The sequence below is a fragment of the Oncorhynchus tshawytscha genome, linkage group LG02, assembly GCF_018296145.1.
Source record: "Oncorhynchus tshawytscha isolate Ot180627B linkage group LG02, Otsh_v2.0, whole genome shotgun sequence".
Taxonomy (NCBI): Eukaryota; Metazoa; Chordata; class Actinopteri; order Salmoniformes; family Salmonidae; genus Oncorhynchus; species Oncorhynchus tshawytscha.
In genome coordinates, this window is record NC_056430.1 from 58,033,219 (window position 1) to 58,054,664 (window position 21,446).

Consider the following 21,446-nt stretch of genomic DNA (forward strand, 5'->3'; position numbering starts at 1 on the left):
CATAGGTAAAACTGAGTGCCACAATGTAAAGGCGTTTGGATTGTCTGGAATTCCACTAGTATTTTCATGTAAATTAATAAGTGGGATGATAGCCTTTTGCAGATACAGTTTGACTATTGATCATACACTTTCAGTATGTTTATATCCAGCCATATAAAACATATATTTTGTTTATATGGCTGGATAGTTATACGGTAGAACAATCACTATGCTCAAATACTTTGAAGAGGCATTCTTCCTGGCCTGCCCTAAAAAAAGGTGATCATGCTCTAACATAATTGGATACAGAGGAAGGACACCCTGTGTCCGTCAACGCAATTCTGTTAGACACAAAACTGAAACTGCAGCATAAAACATTATTTGATGCTTAAGTTAGAGAAGGGACTACAATTCCAATCTGTACATTAGACTCCACTCCAGTCACTGAACAGACCATGACAAGAACACACATATATATTATTGTACCTTCAGTCCTTCAGTGTGGGAGGCAGCAGGCTTGGGAAAACAAAAGTCCAGTTAATTTAGGATTCAGTCTTCACAGGTGCAGTCACATGCATACATAGCTGGAATTTCACTGTAGTATAGCAAAGCAGTGAGCTATACACACATGCAAGCAAGAAGCACTGTTCGTTGTCCATGTTGTACATTTCACTGACATGAGATTGATAAGGACAGCAGCTGGTAGAGAACTCTTGTAGGTACCTATAGAGCTGGATGGTACAGTATGTCATGTCATTCACTAGGTTAATTGACTAGAGGGGGGATTGCTTTGAACACAGCGGCACTGTAGCATCACAGACTTATAACAAGAAGCAACTGTTTTTGAATGCTGAACTGTGTCTCATAACAAAAAAGGTTTATGGTACAATAGTCGATCGTTGTAGCAGATCTGTATGGTACATGACAAAGTAGGACCTAAAAACAGAATTCAATTGTTGCAGACAATGACTCCCTTCCTCCATCCAAAGACACTTGCTGTGGAAATCAAACACACTTCAATAAACTGGTAGTGATGCTCAATTTTCACACAGTTGGAATCCCCTTTTGTTTTTGCACTCATTTACACCGCGCACCTAATACAATAAACAGCCCTCGTCTTCTTCTATTACCAATAAAATACATTTTATGGGGTATACTCCATATATACATTTTACATAGTAACCAGAAAGAAAGTCTAACAAGGAATTTGTTTGGGTTGATATATCAATAAACAAGGCTGCAACAATACATTTGAATCAATACTGTTGATTGAAACTGAAATGCTTGTGGCAAGTCCATTGGAACTAATGCCAATTTGCCTGCCAACACTATAGTTAACTATGTGGAATTAAATGTGCATTTCTTGTTCATTTCATGGTCATCAAGAAAACATTGAATGATCATTTCATATTCTTGGATAAATCCAACAGCCTATGCTGTAAGCCTGCATCAAACTGATCAAATTGTTGCTTTGAGTATTGATTTCAGTCTAGTCAGGTTCACACCCCTTCCAGAAAGCTGCATCACCTTTAAAATAAACCCTCAATAACACTGTGTTAGCCTCCTTATTATAATTAATTGAACCACAATCTACATGGTTGCGAGTCATTTGAAGTATAGGCCTGTAGACTACTTTAATTTCTGCAATAATCCCTGTGCATATCACATTTGTTCATGTTGTTTTCAGTGGATCAAATGAGCTCATGATCTTTTTATAGTTGTATAAATAAAATGCCTCAGAGCAGCATGTCAAGTGTTGACCGTGAAGGGTGTATGACAGTAATGGAGCCTTTCAGAGAGAATTTATTTTGTTTTAGAAATCATATCAAGGACCAAGGATAACGTCTCTCAAAGAAGAGAGTCGCCTGCCATGTTTGGAGGAATCAGCTGATACTGAGCAGTTCATCACATCATATTGCATCATCCAAACCCGCAAAACTAATTTCCATGACTGGACATGCTTCACATAGATTACCATTGCAATGAAGCATGGTAACATGCAATATATGCTGTTATGCTGAGTTTCAGCGCATTTAATTTCGGTAAATAGTCCCAATTCAATAACACAATCACATAGAGACATGCATCTTGCATTCCAAATCATAGATCAGATATAACTTACCACTGACCCGAAATCTTTTTAGACACTTTCCGAGGTGACGTTCAGTGTCTCTGTTAACCGATATGTGTAAATATATCTATCATGTCATATGAGTGAAGGCCAGAACAAAGATGCAATCAGTGTTGTTACTGCAGTGTCTTGCCCAGCCCATTCCGGTGGGAGGGGTTTAGCAGCATCAAAATGAGGGGATTCGATTAATCCCGCCCGGGCAGGCGTGTTTTGCGACGACTAAAAGTTGATTGCATTCGATTTGGAACAGGACTGCCTCCCGGGCGTGAGCCAGGAGTCCCGTTCAAAGCCCACGGCGAAGTCGGTTCATTTTTTATTTAACCTTTATTTAACTCGTGAAGTCAGTTAAGTTAAGAACAAATTCTTATTTACAATGACGGCCAAATCCGGACAACGCTGGGCCAATTGTGCGCCGCCCTATGGGACTCCCAATCACCGCCGGATGTGATGCAGTTCAAAACAAAAGTGACGCAATGAAGCTAAGATTCTGTGTTTTCCCATGCAAAAGGGATTGCGTTAGATAAAAACGCGTTATCTGCTTTCCTAATGAAAACTAGATAGAAAATTCAAACATTTATTTTATGGAAAAGAGATGTGTTTCTGGACGATGCACCATTCTGCCTTGATGCCAAAATGACCGAGCGAGGCAGATTACTGTTTGGTTTGAGAAAGGAGCGCCTCCTTTTCGCCCGATGACGTGTGGTGCCTATGTGCGGTGCCCCGCGGCTCAGCATAAATGAATCAACCAATCCAATCTTATCCACCCAATCGTATTTAGCGTATTATTGAAGGGCCAAGATCCGTGTATAGTTGGTGCGCAACTGGGCATCATAGGCCGTATAGGCCTATAGACTGTCGTAGACCGTTGGTTTATAACCTAAAAGCCTACATATAGCGGATGGATTCATTTCCGACTTAACATTATTAGAATATAAGAAATCTTTATTTGAGCATTGCATGGAATTCCATGTAGACATTCCATAAAACAGGCCAAAATAAAAAGCAATTTCACAATTTCTACAAGGCATATTTTCTAATATAAAAAGTAAACAGATTACAGTGGTTTGCGAACAAATATTTCCTTGTTCCTCTTACAGAATGACATTCACATGAAATCTACCACAGTAATACCATCCCACAGTTAGTAATGTCTAACCGAATACACAATACCATGCAGCAGTGAATAAAATACATACAAAAATGTGACATAAAAATCTAAAAAATTCCATTAAATAATGAATTTAATACTTGTTTTTTTAACTTGCACATTTTTCTTCGGAATGAACAGGGGTCTTCTAGATCATCGTAAATGTTAGCCACTGTAACAAAAAGAACAGACCATCATACTGCATTAGGCCTACCTGTGATGTGAATCCAAGCTATCTGCAGTACCATATCCATCATATCCAAGTCTGAGCAGCCATCCTTGTTTCTTTGAATAATTCATTCACTGACCTGATGGAAGTCGAGCTCAATGGAGCCACTGTCATGAGCATCAATCTTCATAAAGACTCCTGTATAAAATAGAGTAGTTATCCATTGTTTACAGTAAAAAAAACACAGGTTACAGCTCAAACTATGAAATCAGTGCCTGGTGTTAGACTAGCTAGAATTTATATAATTGAAAAGTTTTTAAACACTGTTTCTTCATTAGTTTTAAAATGACCACAAACTGAAGTTTGTGTTTCAGCCCAAACAGCCACTTAGTCTGGAAGAGAACAAACTACATTGTTTGGAGTGAAACTACAGGCTTTGGGTTATGATACGGTAAGACAGATGTTCATAAAGCAACTGTAAGTTAAATCCCTCAAGAATAAATGACTATATCATTAACTGAAATGATGACTATTGAACAACAGGAAATCTTTATGGTTTGGGATTTTGAGAAAGCCAACTATACTCACTGAACATCATATCCAGACGCATAAGGCAGGCCACAAAGTTATCAAAGTCGATGGTCATGTCTGGCTCAGCGTAGCGAGCCACGAGGATCTGATAAATGCCATTGTTCAAAGTGAAGCCTGAGGAAGGAAAAGAAGCGTTTCCTTGTTAGAAACTGAGCAGTGAAGCATTGAGTGCAATGGCAGCCTGTGTACCTAATAGTTTCTTTCTGTTGCAAACACCTTCAGTTCAGCTCAATTCACCTTACTCCAAAATGCTTCAATGGGTTTTTAGTCTGTTATGCACATACATTATTCACTTCTAAGACCAATCACCTTAGGCCTTGCTCAACGGCTCAATTTCTGGAAATTTGAACTCTATGGTTACGAGCACCAGTCCTTTTCCAAATCGGGTGCCTCATTGCAATACCATTGATAGTTGTCCTTCCCCTATCTACTTCTACTTAAACGTGAACACTTTCACCAACCCATATCTGTCAGATCAGCGAAATCTCCAAGGAAGCCAAAAAGATAGCCTCAATTAAAAAGTAGTCACAGGATCAGAAAATGCCAAGAGACTCGCCTGCTTCTTTCAGGGCCATACGCATCTCTGGAGTACTCATGGTGCCTGAATTGTCCATGTCATTCTTCTTATAGATACCCTGTAGGAACAAATGACACATGTTACCCAATGAAATATTTTTTGGTTATACAGTGGGGCAAAAAAGTATTTAGTCAGCCACCAATTGTGCAAGTTCTCCCACTTAAAAAGATGAGAGAGGCCTGTAATCTTCATCATAGGTACACTTCAACTATGACAGACAAAATGAGAGAAGAAAATCCAGAAAATCACATTGTAGGATTTTTTATGAATTTATTTGCAAATTATGGTGGAAAATAAGTATTTGTTTGTTTATCTTTTAGTTTTGTTGTAAATGTTGAGTGTCTTATGTTCTAATGATTATGTTATACACGGGGTGCCCAGGTAGCTGTTGTTTTTAAGTGCCTTGCCCAAGGGCACACATTGGCATATAGCATACCTTTGGGTTGCCAACTCACTTCCCAACAGATTTCTTCCATCAGACCCGGGATTGGAACTGACAACCCTACAGTTATTGGCTCGCCTTTCTAACCGCTCGGCTACCTACTGCCGAAACGCTGGCCATCTATTTGTAATAAATATGAGAGTATTACAGGGGTCAAGACCCTCCTCTTTTCTTTGTGTAACTAATCTCAGATATGCATCTCATCATTGTTTTTGGTTGAGCATGTTATGTCATACCTGTGACACCTGTTGGAGAAATTGCTGGGAACTACCAATAGAAAATTGCAATCAGGGCACCCACTTCGGGGTAGAAATTCAAACCCTTCTCGACACATATCTTACCAGGTATTTCTGCACTTTCTTCCACAGAGTAGCGAATTCCCCAAGGCCCAATTTTCCATTCCCACTGTCCTACTGTAGAGTTAAGATTCAAACTTTCAGTATGAGCACACCATATCGTATAATTGGTTGAACATGGAACTTAAGCAAATTTGTACCACTGGCCAGCAGATGAAAACACTGCTTTACTTAATGTGATATAAGTTAAGCGATTGACATACTATAGTATAGAACAGAGGAGGCTGGTGGGAGGAGCTATAGGAGGACGGGCTCATTGTAATGGCTGGAATTTAATAAATTGAACGGTATCAAACACATCAAACATATGGAAACCACATTTAGTCTGGGAATACTGACAGAAAGAAAGGATACATCCATGAGGTTGACCATGATTCTACAGGTTTCAAGACTGAAGCCATCTGTTTTGATGTCAGTTCCTGCAAAACAATAAAAAGGACTATTGAGGGATGTTCCAGAAAAGGGAGATTAATGAGTTAGCCAGCAAATTTGTCAGATCTTGAATCAACGCTGCTCTAGATAGAATGTTCTGCGCCAGAGAGAGCTGAAACGATGGCAACAAATCATCCATAAAAAAGGATAACTCAACTCTATCCTGAATTTGTGGCTACATTCACAAGTTCTCAACCAATCAAATCAAATGTCCTACCTCTTCCAAGAATGTCACTATTCCAACATGTGACACAGTGACAGATAAAATGTGGATGAGGATTTGCTAGTTGTTTGTTGCACTGATACATTTGTACTAGGGCATCAATGAGTGTAACCTACATAATAAAAGTTTGCATTTGCATTATTTATCTTTCTGGAATAGCCTTCATGTCCATCTGAAGCTGTGTGCTTTCTAAATAGTAGGAGTAACAGAGACTAACCCTGAACAGCAATCCTTGGACGATCCAATGGTCCCAACAACACCTTGTCACTCAAGTCAACCGTGTAACCGGAGTGAGCAACAGTTGACTAGATCTTAGGGCGGATGAAATCCCTTGTACAATGGGCTATCCAGCACTGCGTATCCAACACTGTTGCCTGGATTATAGGCAACATTTGCACTGAGCTAAAGGGTAGAGCTGCCACTTTCAAGGTGCGGGACTCTAACCCGGAAGCTTACAAGAAATCCCGCTATGCCCTGCAACGAACCATCAAACAGGCAAAGCGTCAATACATGGCTAAGATTGAATCATACTACACCGTCTCCAACGCTCGTCGGATGTGGCAAGGCTTGCAAATTAATACAGACTACAAAGGGAAGCACAGCCGCGAGCTGCCCAGTGACACAAGCCTACCAGACGAGCTAAATCAATTCTATGCTTGTTTCAAGGCAAGCAACACTGGGGCATGCATGAGAGCATCAGCTGTTCTGGACGACTGTGTGATCACGCTCTCCGTAGCCGACGTGAGTAAGACCTTTAAACAGATCAACATACACAAGGCTGCGGGGCCAGACGGATTACCAGGACGTGTGCTCCGGGCATGTGCTGACCAACTGGCTGGTGTCTTCACTGACATTTTCAACATGTCCCTGATTGAGTCTGTAATACCAACATGTTTCAAGCAGACCACCATAGTCTCTGTGCCCAAGAACACAAAGGCAACCTGCCTAACTGACTATAGATCCATAACACTCACGTCCGTAGCCATGAAGTGCTTTGAAAGGCTGGTCATGGCTCACATCAACACCATTATCCCAGAAACACTAGACCCACTCCAATTTGCATACCGCCCAAACAGATCCACAGATGATGCAATCTCTATTGCACTCCACACTGCCCTTTCCCACCTGGACAAAAGGAACATTTATGTGAGAATGCTATTCATTGAGTACAGCTCAGCGTTCAACACCATAGTACCCTCAAAGCTCATCACTAAGTTAAGGAACCTGGGACTAAACACCTCCCTCTGGAACTGGATCCTGGACTTCCTGACAGGCTGCCCCCAGGTGGTGAGGGTAGGTAGCAACACATCTGCCATGCTGATCCTCAGCACTGGAGCTCCCCAGGAGTGCATGCTCAGTCCCTGTACTCCCTGTTCACCCACGACTGCATGGCCAGGCACGACTCCAACACCATCATTAAGTTTGCAGACGACACAACAATGGTAGGCCTGGTCACCGACAAAGACGAGACAGCCTATAGGGAGGAAGTCAGAGACCTGGCCGGGTGGTGCCAGAATAACAACCTATCCCTCAACGTAACCAAGACTAAGGAGATGATTGTGGACTACAGGAAAATGATCACCGAGCACGCCCCCATTCTCATCAACGGGGCTGTAGTGAAGCAGGTTGAGACCTTCAAGTTCCTTGGTGTCCACATCAACAACAAACTACAATGGTCCAAACACACCAAGACAGTCGTGAAGAGGGCAAGACAAAGCCTTTTCCCCTCAGGCAACTAAAAAGATTTGGCATGGGTCCTGAGATCCTCAAAAGGTTCTACAGCTGCAACATCGAGAGCACTGCCTGGTATGGCAATAGCTCGGCTTACCGACCGCAAGGCACTTCAGAGGTCAATGCGTACGGCCCAGTACATCACTAGGGCAAAGCTGCCTGCCATCCAGGACCTCTACACCATAGACTGTTCTCTCTACTACCGCATGGCAAGCGGTACCGGAGTGCCAATTCTAGGACAAAAAGGCTTCTCAACAGTTTTTACCCCCACGCCATAAGACTCCTGAACAGGTAACCAAATGGTTACCCGGAGTAACTACTGTTACTGTTATTTTCAAATGTCTTTTTACTGTTGTTTTATTTCTTTACTTACCTACACACACACACACACACACACACACAAAGACACACACAGACACACACACACACACACACACACATACCTACTTTTTGCACTATTGGTTAGAAACTGTAAGTAAGCATTTCACTGTAAGATCTACACCTGTTTTGTTTGGCACACGTGACAAATAAACTTTGATTTGATTTGATTCGCATCTGCCTCAGATCCACAAAACAAAACTTTTACTTACGTTTGGAGACAATCTTATTCATGATGGTTTTCAGCTCTGCTGCAGAGATCTCCATGTCCTGAATAAATAAACAAAACATATCAAATTCAAAATGTGTTTTTTTACACAATTTTGAATACTAAAGAAATCAGAACTCCCAAGAACCGCAAAGAGAATCGTTTTCCAGATTAATGATGTTTAGGTTCACCCTCTATAACATCCTTTGTAAGTGAATGAGGTGGTTAGGAGGTTGTAATGCACTGATAAAAGCGTCAAAAGAATGATGTGTAAAAATGAATGTACATCTCCTGCAAGCTTTGTAAACAAGCCTCTAAATCCTGCGTCGACTTCAGCATCAGATACAGTCTCCTAAAAAATAAAATAGTTGATTTTAGAACATAATTAGAGAATGTTTATACATGTAAAGATATGAGAGCAATACTCACAATAAACCAAGAAACCTGAGTTGTAATCACATGTTTGTTTCTTTGGGATTCTTCTAAACAAGGACTATTAGGCACGGTTAGTTATCAATTGTCTTAAGTATCAGAAAGTACCTTAAGCATTGTTACTACCCAATTTCCTAGTAAATACTAGAGGAAACAATAGCATAAAATAAAGTGAAACCAAAACATTCTGTGCACTACTCACATCATCTAAGTCTGCCTTGACAGGATCGTCACATGGTCTAAATAGCACAACATAAAAAAAGTTGACATCAGGCAGTAACAAGTCAGACTACCAACACATTATACTGTATGTCAGATGTCATTGTGTGTGCAGGAGTCATTTTATCACTTGGCCCTGAAAATGTATGAAACCTGAGCAAAGGTGAGAGCATTACCGAGTCTCAGTCTGCTTCTCTGAGAAAACACGGATGCAGAAGTCACCATTTAGGTGCGGCTCGAAGGTGGAGGGCACAATGAGGTACTCCCCAGGGGGCATTTTGAAGCGGGTGCTAACCTCCCGAAGGTTGACGAAGGTCTCAGACCGGGCCTTTTGAGCATGTGTCAGGAAATAATTCTTGTCCAGGTGAACCTCCCTCTGACCATGAAACTGACAGGAGAACGAACCAATCAGGGAAAGATGCAGGGTGTGTTTTAAGAAACAAACCAACAAAAGGCATTCCTAAAGGTTATTTAAAGTAACAGGGGTTGGAACCAAAATTATTTTCTAATTGTTTCATTCTGAACAGAACCAATATTTTTTTCATCCCGTTCCACTGTTCCGAAAAGCAAAATAAAATTCTAAACCGGTTTGAACCAAAAAGCAATTTATATTGTTCCCTTTTCAACCTCTGAAATCAGCATATTTTTTTACATTTAGCTCGACATTACATAATTTTACCAATGGATAGAGCAGCTCGCTATGGAGCGGGCAAGCTATGTAGATGCATTGGACAGGCAAGTCCAATGCATCTACAATGCGACTGAAATGATGCGGGTGAGGAGAGTGCTAGGCATGAAGCGCTGGGCATCTTGTTATTATAACGTGCATTATCTGAATTAGGCCTACAAAACTTTACCTACGGAGGAGCAGCTTCTATGAAGGAACTTTGAATGTCTTTGTACTTCAGAGAGTTGGCTTAACTAACATTTTACCAGAGCTTGACCTTGATCATAATTCTCAGTTCCATCACATTACACATAATGCCACCTAGAGTTTTCAAGAGCTAGACCAGAGCTAACAAGCTTATTCTTTTTTATACCTTTATTTAACTAGGAAAGTCAGTTAAGAATAAATTCTTATTTTCATTGTCAGTCTAGGAACAGTGAGTTAACTGCCTTGTTCAGTGGGTTAACTGCCTTGTTGTTACCTTGTCAGCTCGGGGATTCGATCTTGCAACCTTTCGGTTACAAGTCCAACGCTCTAACCACTAGGCTACCTGCCACCCCGAAGTGTGTGCAGAGTGGCACTATAATTCAAATAAAAACACATCTTACCTTTTTGTTGTTAATAAATCCAATGGGAAACGTGATAACTGTAGTTTCCTTAACTAGCATTGAAAAAGTAAATCTATTGTTCGCGAATAAAAAATCTCTCTCCCTAATTTCGGAATCATGCCTGTAAATTCAGTAGCTACAGTAGACTATGCATGCTTCGGCGGGAGGGGGAGGGGCAGGAAGCCTACACACACACTGGCAAAGATTTTCAGCTGGCAAGCAGACACTGGAATACGTTTCTGAGTGACAGTGAGGGCTTTGCATTTTTTTGTGGGACTGGAAAAAAATGCCTGGAACGTAAAATAACGTTATTAACCGGTTCCCATGTTTTTAGAATAACAGTTCTGTTCCGGAACAGTAGAGATCACTTTCATTCTCGGTTCTGGTTCTGTTCCTAAATTTTTTACAATTATTTTCCAGATTTTGGTTCTGTTCCCTGAACCAGTTCCAACCCCTGGTACAGAATACAATTAAAGGAGATAACTGTAACATATGTAAACATATGTAGCAGACCTTTGTTGACTATTGGTCCTTACACACTGCATGGTCTCTTAAATCCCTCACCTGTGATGGAACCTGAAACAAAAGAAAAATCACTATATTTTCACCTCATATCAACAAATTCATTTTCTGCCAATATCTGTTATTGTGATGCAGTTATAATCATTATAAAACTTCTGATAAGCATGTATGACCCCCTTATATAGTCTTAGTATCATCTCATAATGACAATGAAATCCTGAATTAATAACAGATATTTTCAGTCAATTAAAAAATTACAGCATCGAAATAAACAGTTATCCAAATATATACATTCAAATATATAAATGCCAAAAACAAAACAAAGCATTTAAATGCATTTGCTAATGCCAACAGAGCATGTCAGACGCCTTTTAATTGTGATTTAAACACTATCTAGTTCAACTTGTACGAGGAGTATGGAGTATGTGGAACTTTTAGTGAAACTGCTTTGCCCACTAGAACCTACCCCCCTTCCTCAAGCCACACCTCAGGGGGTTGAGAAAGACCTTCCTCACCTCATAGATGGCAAAGCCAATGGTGTGCATGTCTTCGCCTACTTTCCTCAGCCGGCGCCGGTTCTTCTGGATCAGGCCCACCACGAAGCTGCAGCCCACCTCGTTATCATCAGGGTCATCGTCCTCCTCATCCAGCCTGATCACAAACTGGGGGTTCATCCAGAAGGTGTCTGGAGTTGGGAGGGAGGTAATGGAATATACCTTTTTAAAGCATGAAATAGTGTGAGTTTACTTGGAAAGTATTTTTGTTTGAGGAGTGTTACGCTGAATGAGGTTGAATACAAGCACAAGACAGAGTAACAGTACACCCAGCAAACCAAGGACATTCCCAGCTAGTATTAGCTAACAATCACATTATTAATTTTTATTTAGGTTATAAACAAACAATAGCATTATATAATTTCACAAACAAAGTGCTATTTATAGTCTACTTTCAAATATCATCGGAATGTTGTGCTAATATTCAATACAATGTTGTGTACAGCATTTGTAACAACTACCACTGATACCACTGAACTAGCACTGTACACAGGCAGTTGTTTTGTAAACAAAGACACTTTGCGTAAACATTGCTATGAGTTCAATATAATTCCAGCTTTTGTACTGGCTTTTGCACTATTGATGCATATCAAATAGGTTCCATTGAAATGAATGGTTCTCTGCTCTCTAAGTGAATGTGAAAGTAGAGAGAGACGAATATGGTCACTTTTGAATACTTCAGCAATTGTACTCACAGGCGTGGTTCCTGCACCCCCCAGCAGTGGAACCCTTCCTCCAGCTACCATCATAGTTACACACACTCCAGTGCTTCACAGAGTCATCCGTTAGTGTATCTGGGGTCAGAGTGCAAATCTCTATGCGAGAGTAATGCCGCAGGAACTCTGTAAATGACATCCTGCAGATGGGCAAGAATGGGTGGAATACTTAGCGGATACCAGTTAATAGATTAAAGGGGACAGATCCACTTTAAAGGTAAATGCATTTTGTAACTTTCATTTAATTTTCATATCAGGTACTATAAACACATTTGGGCAAGAAGCTTAACTAAAAGATAAAACAGAAGAAAAAAAAACAGAAACACTAACAAAAAAATTACATTTGCTACGATCCACCCTTCAGTTTAGAAACAAAAACAGGGGCAGCACTTTTGACTGGAAATTACAGAATGCACCTTTCATCTTCTGGCACCAGTGGTGTAAAGTATTTAAGTAAAAATACTTTAAAGTACTACTTAAGTAGCTTTTATGGGTATCTGTACTTTACTACTTATATTTTTTTACTTTTACTTCACTACATTCCTGAAGAAAAGTATGTACTTTTTACTCCATACATTTTCCCTGACATCCAAAAGTGCTCATTTCACTTTGAATGCTTAGCAAGATGGGAAAATGGTCAAATTCAAGCACTTACTAAGATAAATTCCCTGGTCATCCCTACTGCCTCTGATCTGGTAGACTCACTAAACACACATGCTTAGTTTGTAAATGATGTCTGAGTGATGGAGTGTGCCCTGGCTAAGTATATTTAAACCCAAATACTTTTAGACTTTTACTCAAGTAGTATTTTACTGGGTGACTCACTTTAACTTGATTAATCTTCTATCAAGATATCTTTACTTTTACTCAAGTATTACAATTGGGTACTTTTTTCACCACTGTCTGGCAATAGTTACTGTTAAGCGAATGCATATAACATAACATATGTCTTAAGGCTACAGCTTGCAAATTTAGCCTAACAGGTTTATTCATGCTTTGCCTACAGGTAGAACATTTTAACTAACAGGGTTCAAGACTTTGGCTACATCTAGAAATGTTGGCCTACGTGTAGTGGACATGAGTCCGGCTCATAGTCTCGTAATGGGGTATCCCCGCGTGCAAGCGACTTCAAAATCAATGTCACTCTGGGCCCAACAGGAAATATTGTGGGTTTCTCCTGTGAGAGACCAGGGTTCACATCCTGCCCATGACATAAGGGCAACATTTTCGTAATGCAAAACCATTATGTGCAAAACTTATCATAAACCTCAATATAATTTGGCAGCTTGATTTATTTGGAAACTCTTCAACAATAAGCATTAAAAGGACAAGGTTATCTAAACTAGTATTAATCACCTCATAACACACATTATTGAAAAGTTTGTAACTTGGCATAAGATACGTAGCTCAATGTGTTACCCATATTTCTTAGTTTTAGACACAAGGTTATCAACTCTAAATAACTAAAATTGTTGTACCAGAATTCTCCATCATCAGCTTTGACGTTCTGGCGCTCTGAATCATCAACGGAGTTCCACTCTGAGGAGCTGGAAGGAGGGCAAAGCAGTGAAAGGTCATATTACTATAAGGTACAAGGAACCTTCATTTCTCTGAGCTATTGTTCTGATAAAGGCACACCTGTCACTCCAAGCCCCTGTCCACTCCACTTGACCCCAAGGGTTACGTATCCTGATCAGCTTCTCCTTACGGCCACGATAGGTCACCTAAAAACACATGCACAACTTACACATAAGTACCCTCATGGACCATCAATTGGGATCATGTGGGTGGGGGAATGATTGCGTCTTCACAGTCATTATCAGTTGGGTGACACTTTACATTAAGTTGCCCTTATGCCATAACAAGAATGTTTATAGTTAGAAGAATGAAGTAATTTATCATTTATCTTAATTTTTCTGACCAAAATGTAAAAAAATCCACATATCTACAGTTGTCGGAAGTTTACATTCACTTAGATTGGAGTCATCTGTACAAACAATAGTATGCAGGTATAAACACCATAGGACCACGCAGCCGTCATACCGCTCAGAAAGGAGATGTGTTCTCCTAGAGATTAATGTACTGTACGTTGGTGCGAAAAGTGCAAATCAATCCCAGAACAACAGCAAAGGACCTTGTGAAGATGCTGGAGGATACAGGTACAAAAGTATCTATATCCACAGTAAAACGAGTCCTATATCAACATAACCTGAAATGCCTCTCAGCAAGGAAGAAGCCACTGCTCCAAAACCGCCAAAAAAAAAGCCAGACTACGGGTTGCAACTGCACATGGGGACAAAGATCATACTTTTTGGAGAAATGTCTTCTGGTCTGATAGAACTGTTTGGCCATAATGACCATCGTTATGTTTGAAGGAAAAACGGGGAGGCTTGCAAGCCGAAGAACACCATCCCAACCGTAAAGCACGGGGGTGGCAACATCATGTGGGGGCGCTTTGCTGCAGGAGGGACTGGTGCCCTTCAGAAAATAGATGGCATCATGGGGTAGGAAAATGATGTGGATATATTGAAGCAACATCGCAAGACATCAGTCAGGAAGTTAAAGCTTGGTCGCAAATGGGTCTTCCAAATGGACAATGACCCCTGGCACACTTCCAAAGTTGTGGCAAAATGGCTTAAGGACCACAAAGTCTAAGTATTTGAGTGGCCATCACAAAGCCCTGACCTCAATCCTATAGAAAATTTGTGGGCAGAACTGAAAAAGTGTGTGCGAACAAGGAGGCCTACAAACCTGACTCAGTTACACCAGCTCTGTCAGGAGGAATGGGCCAAAATTCACCCAACTTAATTGTGGGAAGCTTGTGGCTACAATGTGGCTACATGAAACGTTTGACCCAAGTTATACAATTTAAAGGCAATGCTACCAAATACTAACTGAGTGTATGTAAACTTCTGACCCATTGGGAATGTGATGAAAGAAATAAAAGCTGAAATAAATAATTCTCTCTACTATTATTTTGACATTTCACATTCTTAAAATAAAGTGGTGATCCTTTCTGACCTAAGACAGGGAATTTTTACTAGGATTAAATGTCAGGAATTGTGTGAAAAACTGAGTTTAAATGCATTTGGCTAAGGTGTATGTAAACTTCCGACTTCAACTGTATATCATCTACTTTCATTTTGGGTCTCACCTCAACAGCCCCTGTTAGGGAGTAGGCATGCCCTTTCACCAGCTTCTGTCGTGTGACTGCCTCAGAATCAGCGGCGCTGGTTATCTGCACCAACACAGGAAAACTAAGATTAGACCAAAGAATTGTAGGGGTGTGAGAAAAAACTTGGAATGAACTATGAACTGAATAGTTACACAAGACCTAGATGTTAATATACAGTATATTTTGAACTTCAACTTGACCAGGTTACTTCCTACCAAGATACTTTTTCCTTGCCACTGACACCCCTGATAGGCATTTTGGCTTAGGTCTAGGTTACTATTGTTAAGCACTTTGCAACAAATGTGTTTAAAAAATAACTGCATAACTTGATTGATTTGTTTATGTTACACATTTACCCCTTTCTACTCTACCTCTCGTAACGTATTTCACACATTGATTTTCCATTTCTAAACACACACACTGTGCAAGTAAACCCATATACCCAACACACTATCCAAAAGGATAACTTGAAACATATATTTTAATGATATTTAAAATATATATATATATATTTTAACGGTCTATGGTGATAATTGTGCTGTTAAAATAAACAGAGTGAAAAGGACAGAAAAGAGAGCCTTACGTCAATGGAGCAGCCAAGCAGAGCCCCTGACTCAATTGCCTTCTTAATAATCTGGAACATGTTCGGAGGGGGTTTCCTCAGGTCGTAGTTCTCTGCAATGCCCCCAGTGAAGTCCTCAAAGCCCTCAGTGGTGGAGCCCCCAGACAGGGCCTCGTAGCAGCCATTCACCCTGTGGGCAAGGCAGAAAGACTGAAATTAAAAAGACTAAATCACACATGTTTAAAATAGGTCACACAATGGTTTCCCCTACAATGCCTAAAGAAAGTATTGTATTCTTAGCATTTGCCATGCAATATTTGCATTCTGTCAGCATAGATTTTTGACTGCTACACCGGCAGTTAATCATTAAGGCAGCGCAAGTATATAGACTCACTTAGCGTAGGCCTTCTCCAGCAGTGCACTCCAGAACTCTGAGCCCTCAGCTGAGTGAACAAACAGCAGCTCTCCATCTTTTGTGGGCAGCCTGTCATCAATGACAACATCCACCCACTCCCCAAACTGCCAAAACTGTGTAATGGGGGACAGAAATTAATACATACAATTTCGTACCATAATTTAGATTTAGTTTAGACCTTGTGTATTTTCAACCTATGGATTTAAATGGTTAAACACATGTGGCATATTTTGATTACATTAAAGGTACACATAGTTACCTATTTGTATTTTGGGTGAGTACACAGAGTACACATGGATTACAAACAGAGGCCTAACATTATTTTGCTTTTTTCGCTTTTATTTTACCTGAAAATGAAAAATGCCAGCGTAACTTTCCCCAAAGCTCTGTCCAACGGGGACCACTCTAGCCATGACATCTTCATTGAGTGTCAAAGAGGCAATGGCAGCTAAAAGCCAACAGTCACCTAAATAAAAAAAAAAGAACAGAATCTAAGTTTGTATATTTGGGTTTATTTGCATTATTTATATAGATTACGGTTGTGTACTTTAGGGGAATACTTGCATTATGATTTTAACCACAAGCAGTGAGTGCACCAAGCTATTGCCCAATGCAAACAAGAGCAAACAATGCAAACAAGAGTGCATTGTGACGTGGCAACACACTGGAAGGATATGTCTAACCTCCTCTCATGTTATGTCGTTTCCAATGGGGACAGGGAACAATAAACAGATCTGTTAAGTCCACCCAGAGAACAGCAGAAAGCGAAAAGCCAACAGTCACTTGACAATAAAATAACTGGTTCTAAGTGGTGTAACTGGTTGATTTTGGGTTATCTATTATATTATCAATGCAGTTGTGACATTTGCAATGGAAGGCGAACCATTAACTGGAGACAAACAATTCTGTATACTAGGGTCCTATCATAAAGTTTGTTATGAGGACATAGGCCATTGAGTCAAATTTTCAAGTTAAGTCAATTGAGGAAATCCAATGAACAAAACTAGGTAACAAAATATTAGTTATATTATAACGTTTTTCTCAATCGCGTGCAAGCCTTTTTTTTTTCCAGAACTGTGGACAAACGTAACTGTAGCAGAACAACAATGATCAAATGGCCAAATGAATTTGACAAACTTCTGATCACTTTTTTGTCTTTGTATCTGGATTGCATATCTTTGACGCCCTTTTGCAAAACTATAAATACAAATAAATACAAATCAGTGAACACAAAATTTGATAACACTTTACTTCACACCTAGCATCATAACACATTATGATACGGTCATAACCATGTCATAAGGTGTCATAACAGCTGACATAACTTGTGATAACCTGTGATAATATGGTGATAACACTGTCATGACCCTTATATTAACACCTGCTGTGACATATATGGCGTTATTTTATGGCTGGTTATGACACCTACATTCAAATGTGTTTTTTCCCTGCCAAGAAGTTTCCTTTCGATTGAAAATGTGATTCTTAAATCCTGTGTCGTTGTTGTAATGAGTTCTTTAAAGTCGTGTTATTAAACTTTATAACACTGTCAAGAAGCACTATGACCATCCTGTGTCACTTTACTTGGACTAATAAAATACACTTTAAGACACTGTCAAGAAGCATTATGACCGTCAGAATCATATAAGCCAGATAGGCCTATTACATACATGCCCTTATGTCAATCATCAGTCTGCTCCTGCATTCATCCCAGTCATCAGCAACAGAGAATTGGGGTAGGTACATGTTTGACATCAGTGTGTGCGCAATTACAATGATAATTCAATATGGTCAATTTCAGAAAATGTTTACAACATATAAATACTGTTGACAAATAGGCTATGGTGTAATGGAATGTTTTGCCTTGTGATGTGGGTTTTGACACTCTTATGTAGGTGCCATAACCAGCCATGAAACGATGCAATATATGTCACAACAGGTCTAAATATATGTGTCATGACATTGTTATGACCATATTACGACAGATGACACGCTATGTCAGCTGTTATGACATATAACGTGTTATGACACTAGGTGTCAAGTTCACTGTTAAGAGTTTTGTTCTCTAAATCATCTCACATTTTCATCAGAAGAGAAATAAGCCTGATTGTGTTCACTGTTTCCAGCCATCATCAGTAAATAATAGTGCACAAAACTCTAAAACACCATCAGTTCCATATTTTAACAACATTGCAGACATGCAGAGGCGCAGAGAATAAGGTTGGGTTATTTCTAAGTAACTTTGGTTTAGTCCTAAGTCGTCATTTCCAACATTGTGACCTTCTATTACAGCGCTTGTCTTTGGTGTGTGTTGAGGCTTATACATTCGTCATATAAGTTGTGTTTCTCCACTGTATTTATATTTCGTTACTTCTATTGGGGATTGTCTGCTTGGTGATGGAAAGGCTACAAAGGAATACGTAGACCAGCCTACTTATTATATACATGGAATTGGTTTCTGATGATACCGATTAATATATCCTGCACACAATGTGCTGATTTCCATTTTCTTTTTGATTAGAAACAATATTGAACTTGATGTATATGAATTTATTTGGTTAAAAACGCATAAAAGGACAGTAATTGCCCATAATATAGCACCTTGATAGTTGAATTTCGAATTTTGGTCAATAAGTGACTGCAAAGAAAATATATTGATTTAATGGGACTACCTTTCTGTTTTGTCAGTTTGACTCAAGAGGTATGTTGTGTTAATCCTTTTGCAGGAAGTCATGTTCTTTTGATGATTGTATTTGCGATTGATTAATGTATTTTCTGTTTTGATAAGGTAACTAGTGTACACTGTTTTGAAAATCAACACTGTTCTAAAAAATGCATGTATGCGATTGAAAACATTTTTAATATATAAGTTAATTTAACTTACAACTTACAGCCTGTTATACACGCTCAGAACATATCAAGCTTAAAAGAAGCATTATAAATTGGCCTTGAAGCTGTCGGTTTACAAAAAACTGGCACACAAATGGTGATGCCTCTGAATGAATAAAAGACTATTCAAACTTCTGCAACCTACGAGTGTCTTGGCTCCTACAAAAGAAAGCTTAGCTGGCATGCATGTTTTCAAAGTGGTAGCTTTGAAAAAAGATAAACTAGAACTCTTGTGTGGTTTTACAGAGGCACGCACACAAGTGGTGAGCCAGCCTGTGAAAAACAAACAATTATATTCTCCAATTCTGCAACTGGGATAGGCAGACTTTGTGTGTGTGTGTGTGTGTGTGTGTGTGTGTGTGTGTGTGTGTGTGTGTGTGTGTGTGTGTGTGTGTGTGTGTGTGTGTGTGTGTGTGTGTGTGTGTGTGTGTGTGTGTGTGTGTGTGTGTGTGTGTGTGTGTGTGTGTGTGTGTGTGTGTGTGTGTTTGTGTGTGTGTGTGTGTTTGTGTGTGTGTGTGTTTGTGTGTGTGTGTGTGTGTGTGTGTGTGTGTGTGTGTGTGTGTGTGTGTGGTCTTCACTTCCCACTTCGGCAGTCTCCTTAAAAGCATATGGTGCCGTTGATTAAACCAGTGACAAACAATGGCCAAACCCCTTTCTGTGGTATGAGGATGATATCAAATTTCAGCTGCATTTTTTTCAAGGCCAAAAAACGTTATTATCCCTTTTAGATGATTGCCCTTCCTGAATATATACTAGAAAAGGCACAGTTATATGTTTCAGGTGGTTTGTATTATTTATTTGGCAGAAGACTGGACTCTACAATAAACAGTGCTGAGTAAGGCCATGGAGCTCTTATGCAGTGCATGAAGAATGTAAATGTTTTAAGCCATGAGTGTAGGGACTGTACTAGTTTAACTCGTGTTTTGATGCAATGGGGGCTTTTTCCAAAGGCAGTTTTTCGAATAAAAATTGCTTTGCAGTGGAGCCTATAAGAGTGTGACATAACTTACCTAGAGCTCCTTGACAGATATCTGTTCTGGTGGCTCCTCCAACAATGAACTCTGGACTTGAGCACAACTCCTGGGGATATTATGTCACATTTAACCATGCATTAACCACAAGAACAGAAAACAAACAACAAAGCCAAGAGCATTTTCTATGCTTAGGATATCTCATGTAAAAGCAAAGGAAATATGGATAAATCAAGTAACAATTTCAAATGATATATTAAGAAATTCACAATCTACATAGTATATGCAATATTGTCAAGCTGTCGCAAATTCCAAATTCTTTACAAGCATTCTCTAGAATCATTAAACTGCATAAATCAATGCTTAGCTTGGTTTTATCCTGGCCTCCGTTGGACAAATCTTGTCTCAGCAGCATGAGTAGACTATTGACGCAGTTGAGTTGAGCTTGATTCAAAAGCCCCTCTACTTAATATTTTGGAAAATAATCACAGAATAGGCTATAGGCCAAATGATACACGGGTAGTTTAAAACGCACGGAGCAACAATATGAACGGAGCAAATATGATGGGAAATTGGAAATACATATATATATTATAATGTTTAAAATAAAACTTTCTAAATAAACTTGAACATATAACATTAATGGGTGGAAAAATAGACTTACTCCTGGCCTTTTCCATTGCACTGCTCTAGTTTTGTACGAGCCTGGTCCGAGTTCATTAAAGCCCAAAGATTCGGGTGCGGCTGGGAAAGTTGGATCCGAGAACAGCCCTCCTCGATTTAAACATTGCGCCCTAAGCGCTTCAAAATCCTGATTGAGATATTTCACCGCATTAGCATTAGTGCCAAACCCTGCAGCCAATGCCCGCTTTTTAGCTAGGTTAGACGCCATTCCAGACATTATCAGTGAGATGCTGTACAACGTCGTTATCACCAAAAAATCTACAGATGTTAATGGAAAGTTTTGCTGTGACTCTCCGCCCAAAACTTTTACAGGCGTGGCTTGTCAGACGCAAGTTAATGCGTGTTTTCTCAACATCTCTTACGGGGAAAAGAAAGAGCTCAATTGAACATCTCCATACAATTTTCACATCTTTAATTGCACATTAACAACACATATTTTAGAAATCAGAAATCTCTAATATTCATTGGGCATTTGACATAAATTGAACGTTCTCTGTAGTGTAGCCAACACTACTAGCCTTTCCATTAACAAAGTCAACTAATAATAGTCTAGGCCAGATATTCACTTTTTTTATATAAATAGATTTTTTAAATAAAAAAAATATATATTTTTTAAACATTCTCCACATTTTCAAACAGTCCATTTATATTTTCCAATGGGGCTATAC

The 21,446-nt window shown here is 39.6% G+C and overlaps 2 protein-coding genes across 5 annotated transcripts in view; both read right to left on the bottom strand.

Moving 5' to 3' along the window:
- Positions 1-2,894, bottom strand: part of capn1b (calpain 1, (mu/I) large subunit b) — a 28,876-nt gene extending 25,982 nt beyond the window's left edge. For 2 of the 4 annotated variants that reach the window (XR_002955943.2, XM_024443916.2), the window contains exons 1-2: positions 2,102-2,894; positions 466-495 (exon numbers count right to left, since the gene is read on the bottom strand). The gene's annotated coding sequence lies outside the window, so the exon portion shown is untranslated. The remainder of the gene's footprint in view (positions 1-465; positions 496-2,101) is intronic. The other 2 variants (XM_024443931.2, XM_024443940.2) reach the window with 2 other exon arrangements.
- A 140-nt stretch (positions 2,895-3,034) lies between these two features.
- LOC112266436 (calpain-2 catalytic subunit) lies at positions 3,035-21,065 on the bottom strand. Its single transcript, XM_024443907.2, has 21 exons — positions 20,759-21,065; positions 20,134-20,203; positions 16,582-16,700; positions 16,214-16,347; positions 15,841-16,009; positions 15,237-15,320; positions 13,721-13,806; positions 13,561-13,629; positions 12,062-12,222; positions 11,328-11,497; positions 10,855-10,866; positions 9,192-9,403; positions 8,999-9,035; positions 8,651-8,716; positions 8,369-8,426; positions 5,747-5,811; positions 5,378-5,446; positions 4,574-4,652; positions 4,015-4,131; positions 3,566-3,624; positions 3,035-3,429 (listed from the first exon to the last, which is right to left on the bottom strand). Exons 1-21 carry the CDS (start codon positions 20,993-20,995, stop codon positions 3,406-3,408), a joined length of 2,097 nt encoding a protein of 698 aa, XP_024299675.1. The 5' UTR covers positions 20,996-21,065; the 3' UTR covers positions 3,035-3,405.
- Positions 21,066-21,446: the final 381 nt, after the last annotated feature.

Excerpts from the sequence above, each read along its gene's own strand:
- LOC112266436 (XM_024443907.2), bottom strand. The coding sequence starts at position 20,995 with ATGTCTGGAATGGCGTCTAACCTAGCTAAAAAGCGGGCATTGGCTGCA. Across the intron at positions 16,010-16,213 it reads CTGGAGAAGGCCTACGCTAA|GGTGAATGGCTGCTACGAGG; the intron begins GTGAGTCTATAT and ends CCTTGCCCACAG. Across the intron at positions 13,630-13,720 it reads ACAGGGGCTTGGAGTGACAG|CTCCTCAGAGTGGAACTCCG; the intron begins GTGTGCCTTTAT and ends CCCTCCTTCCAG.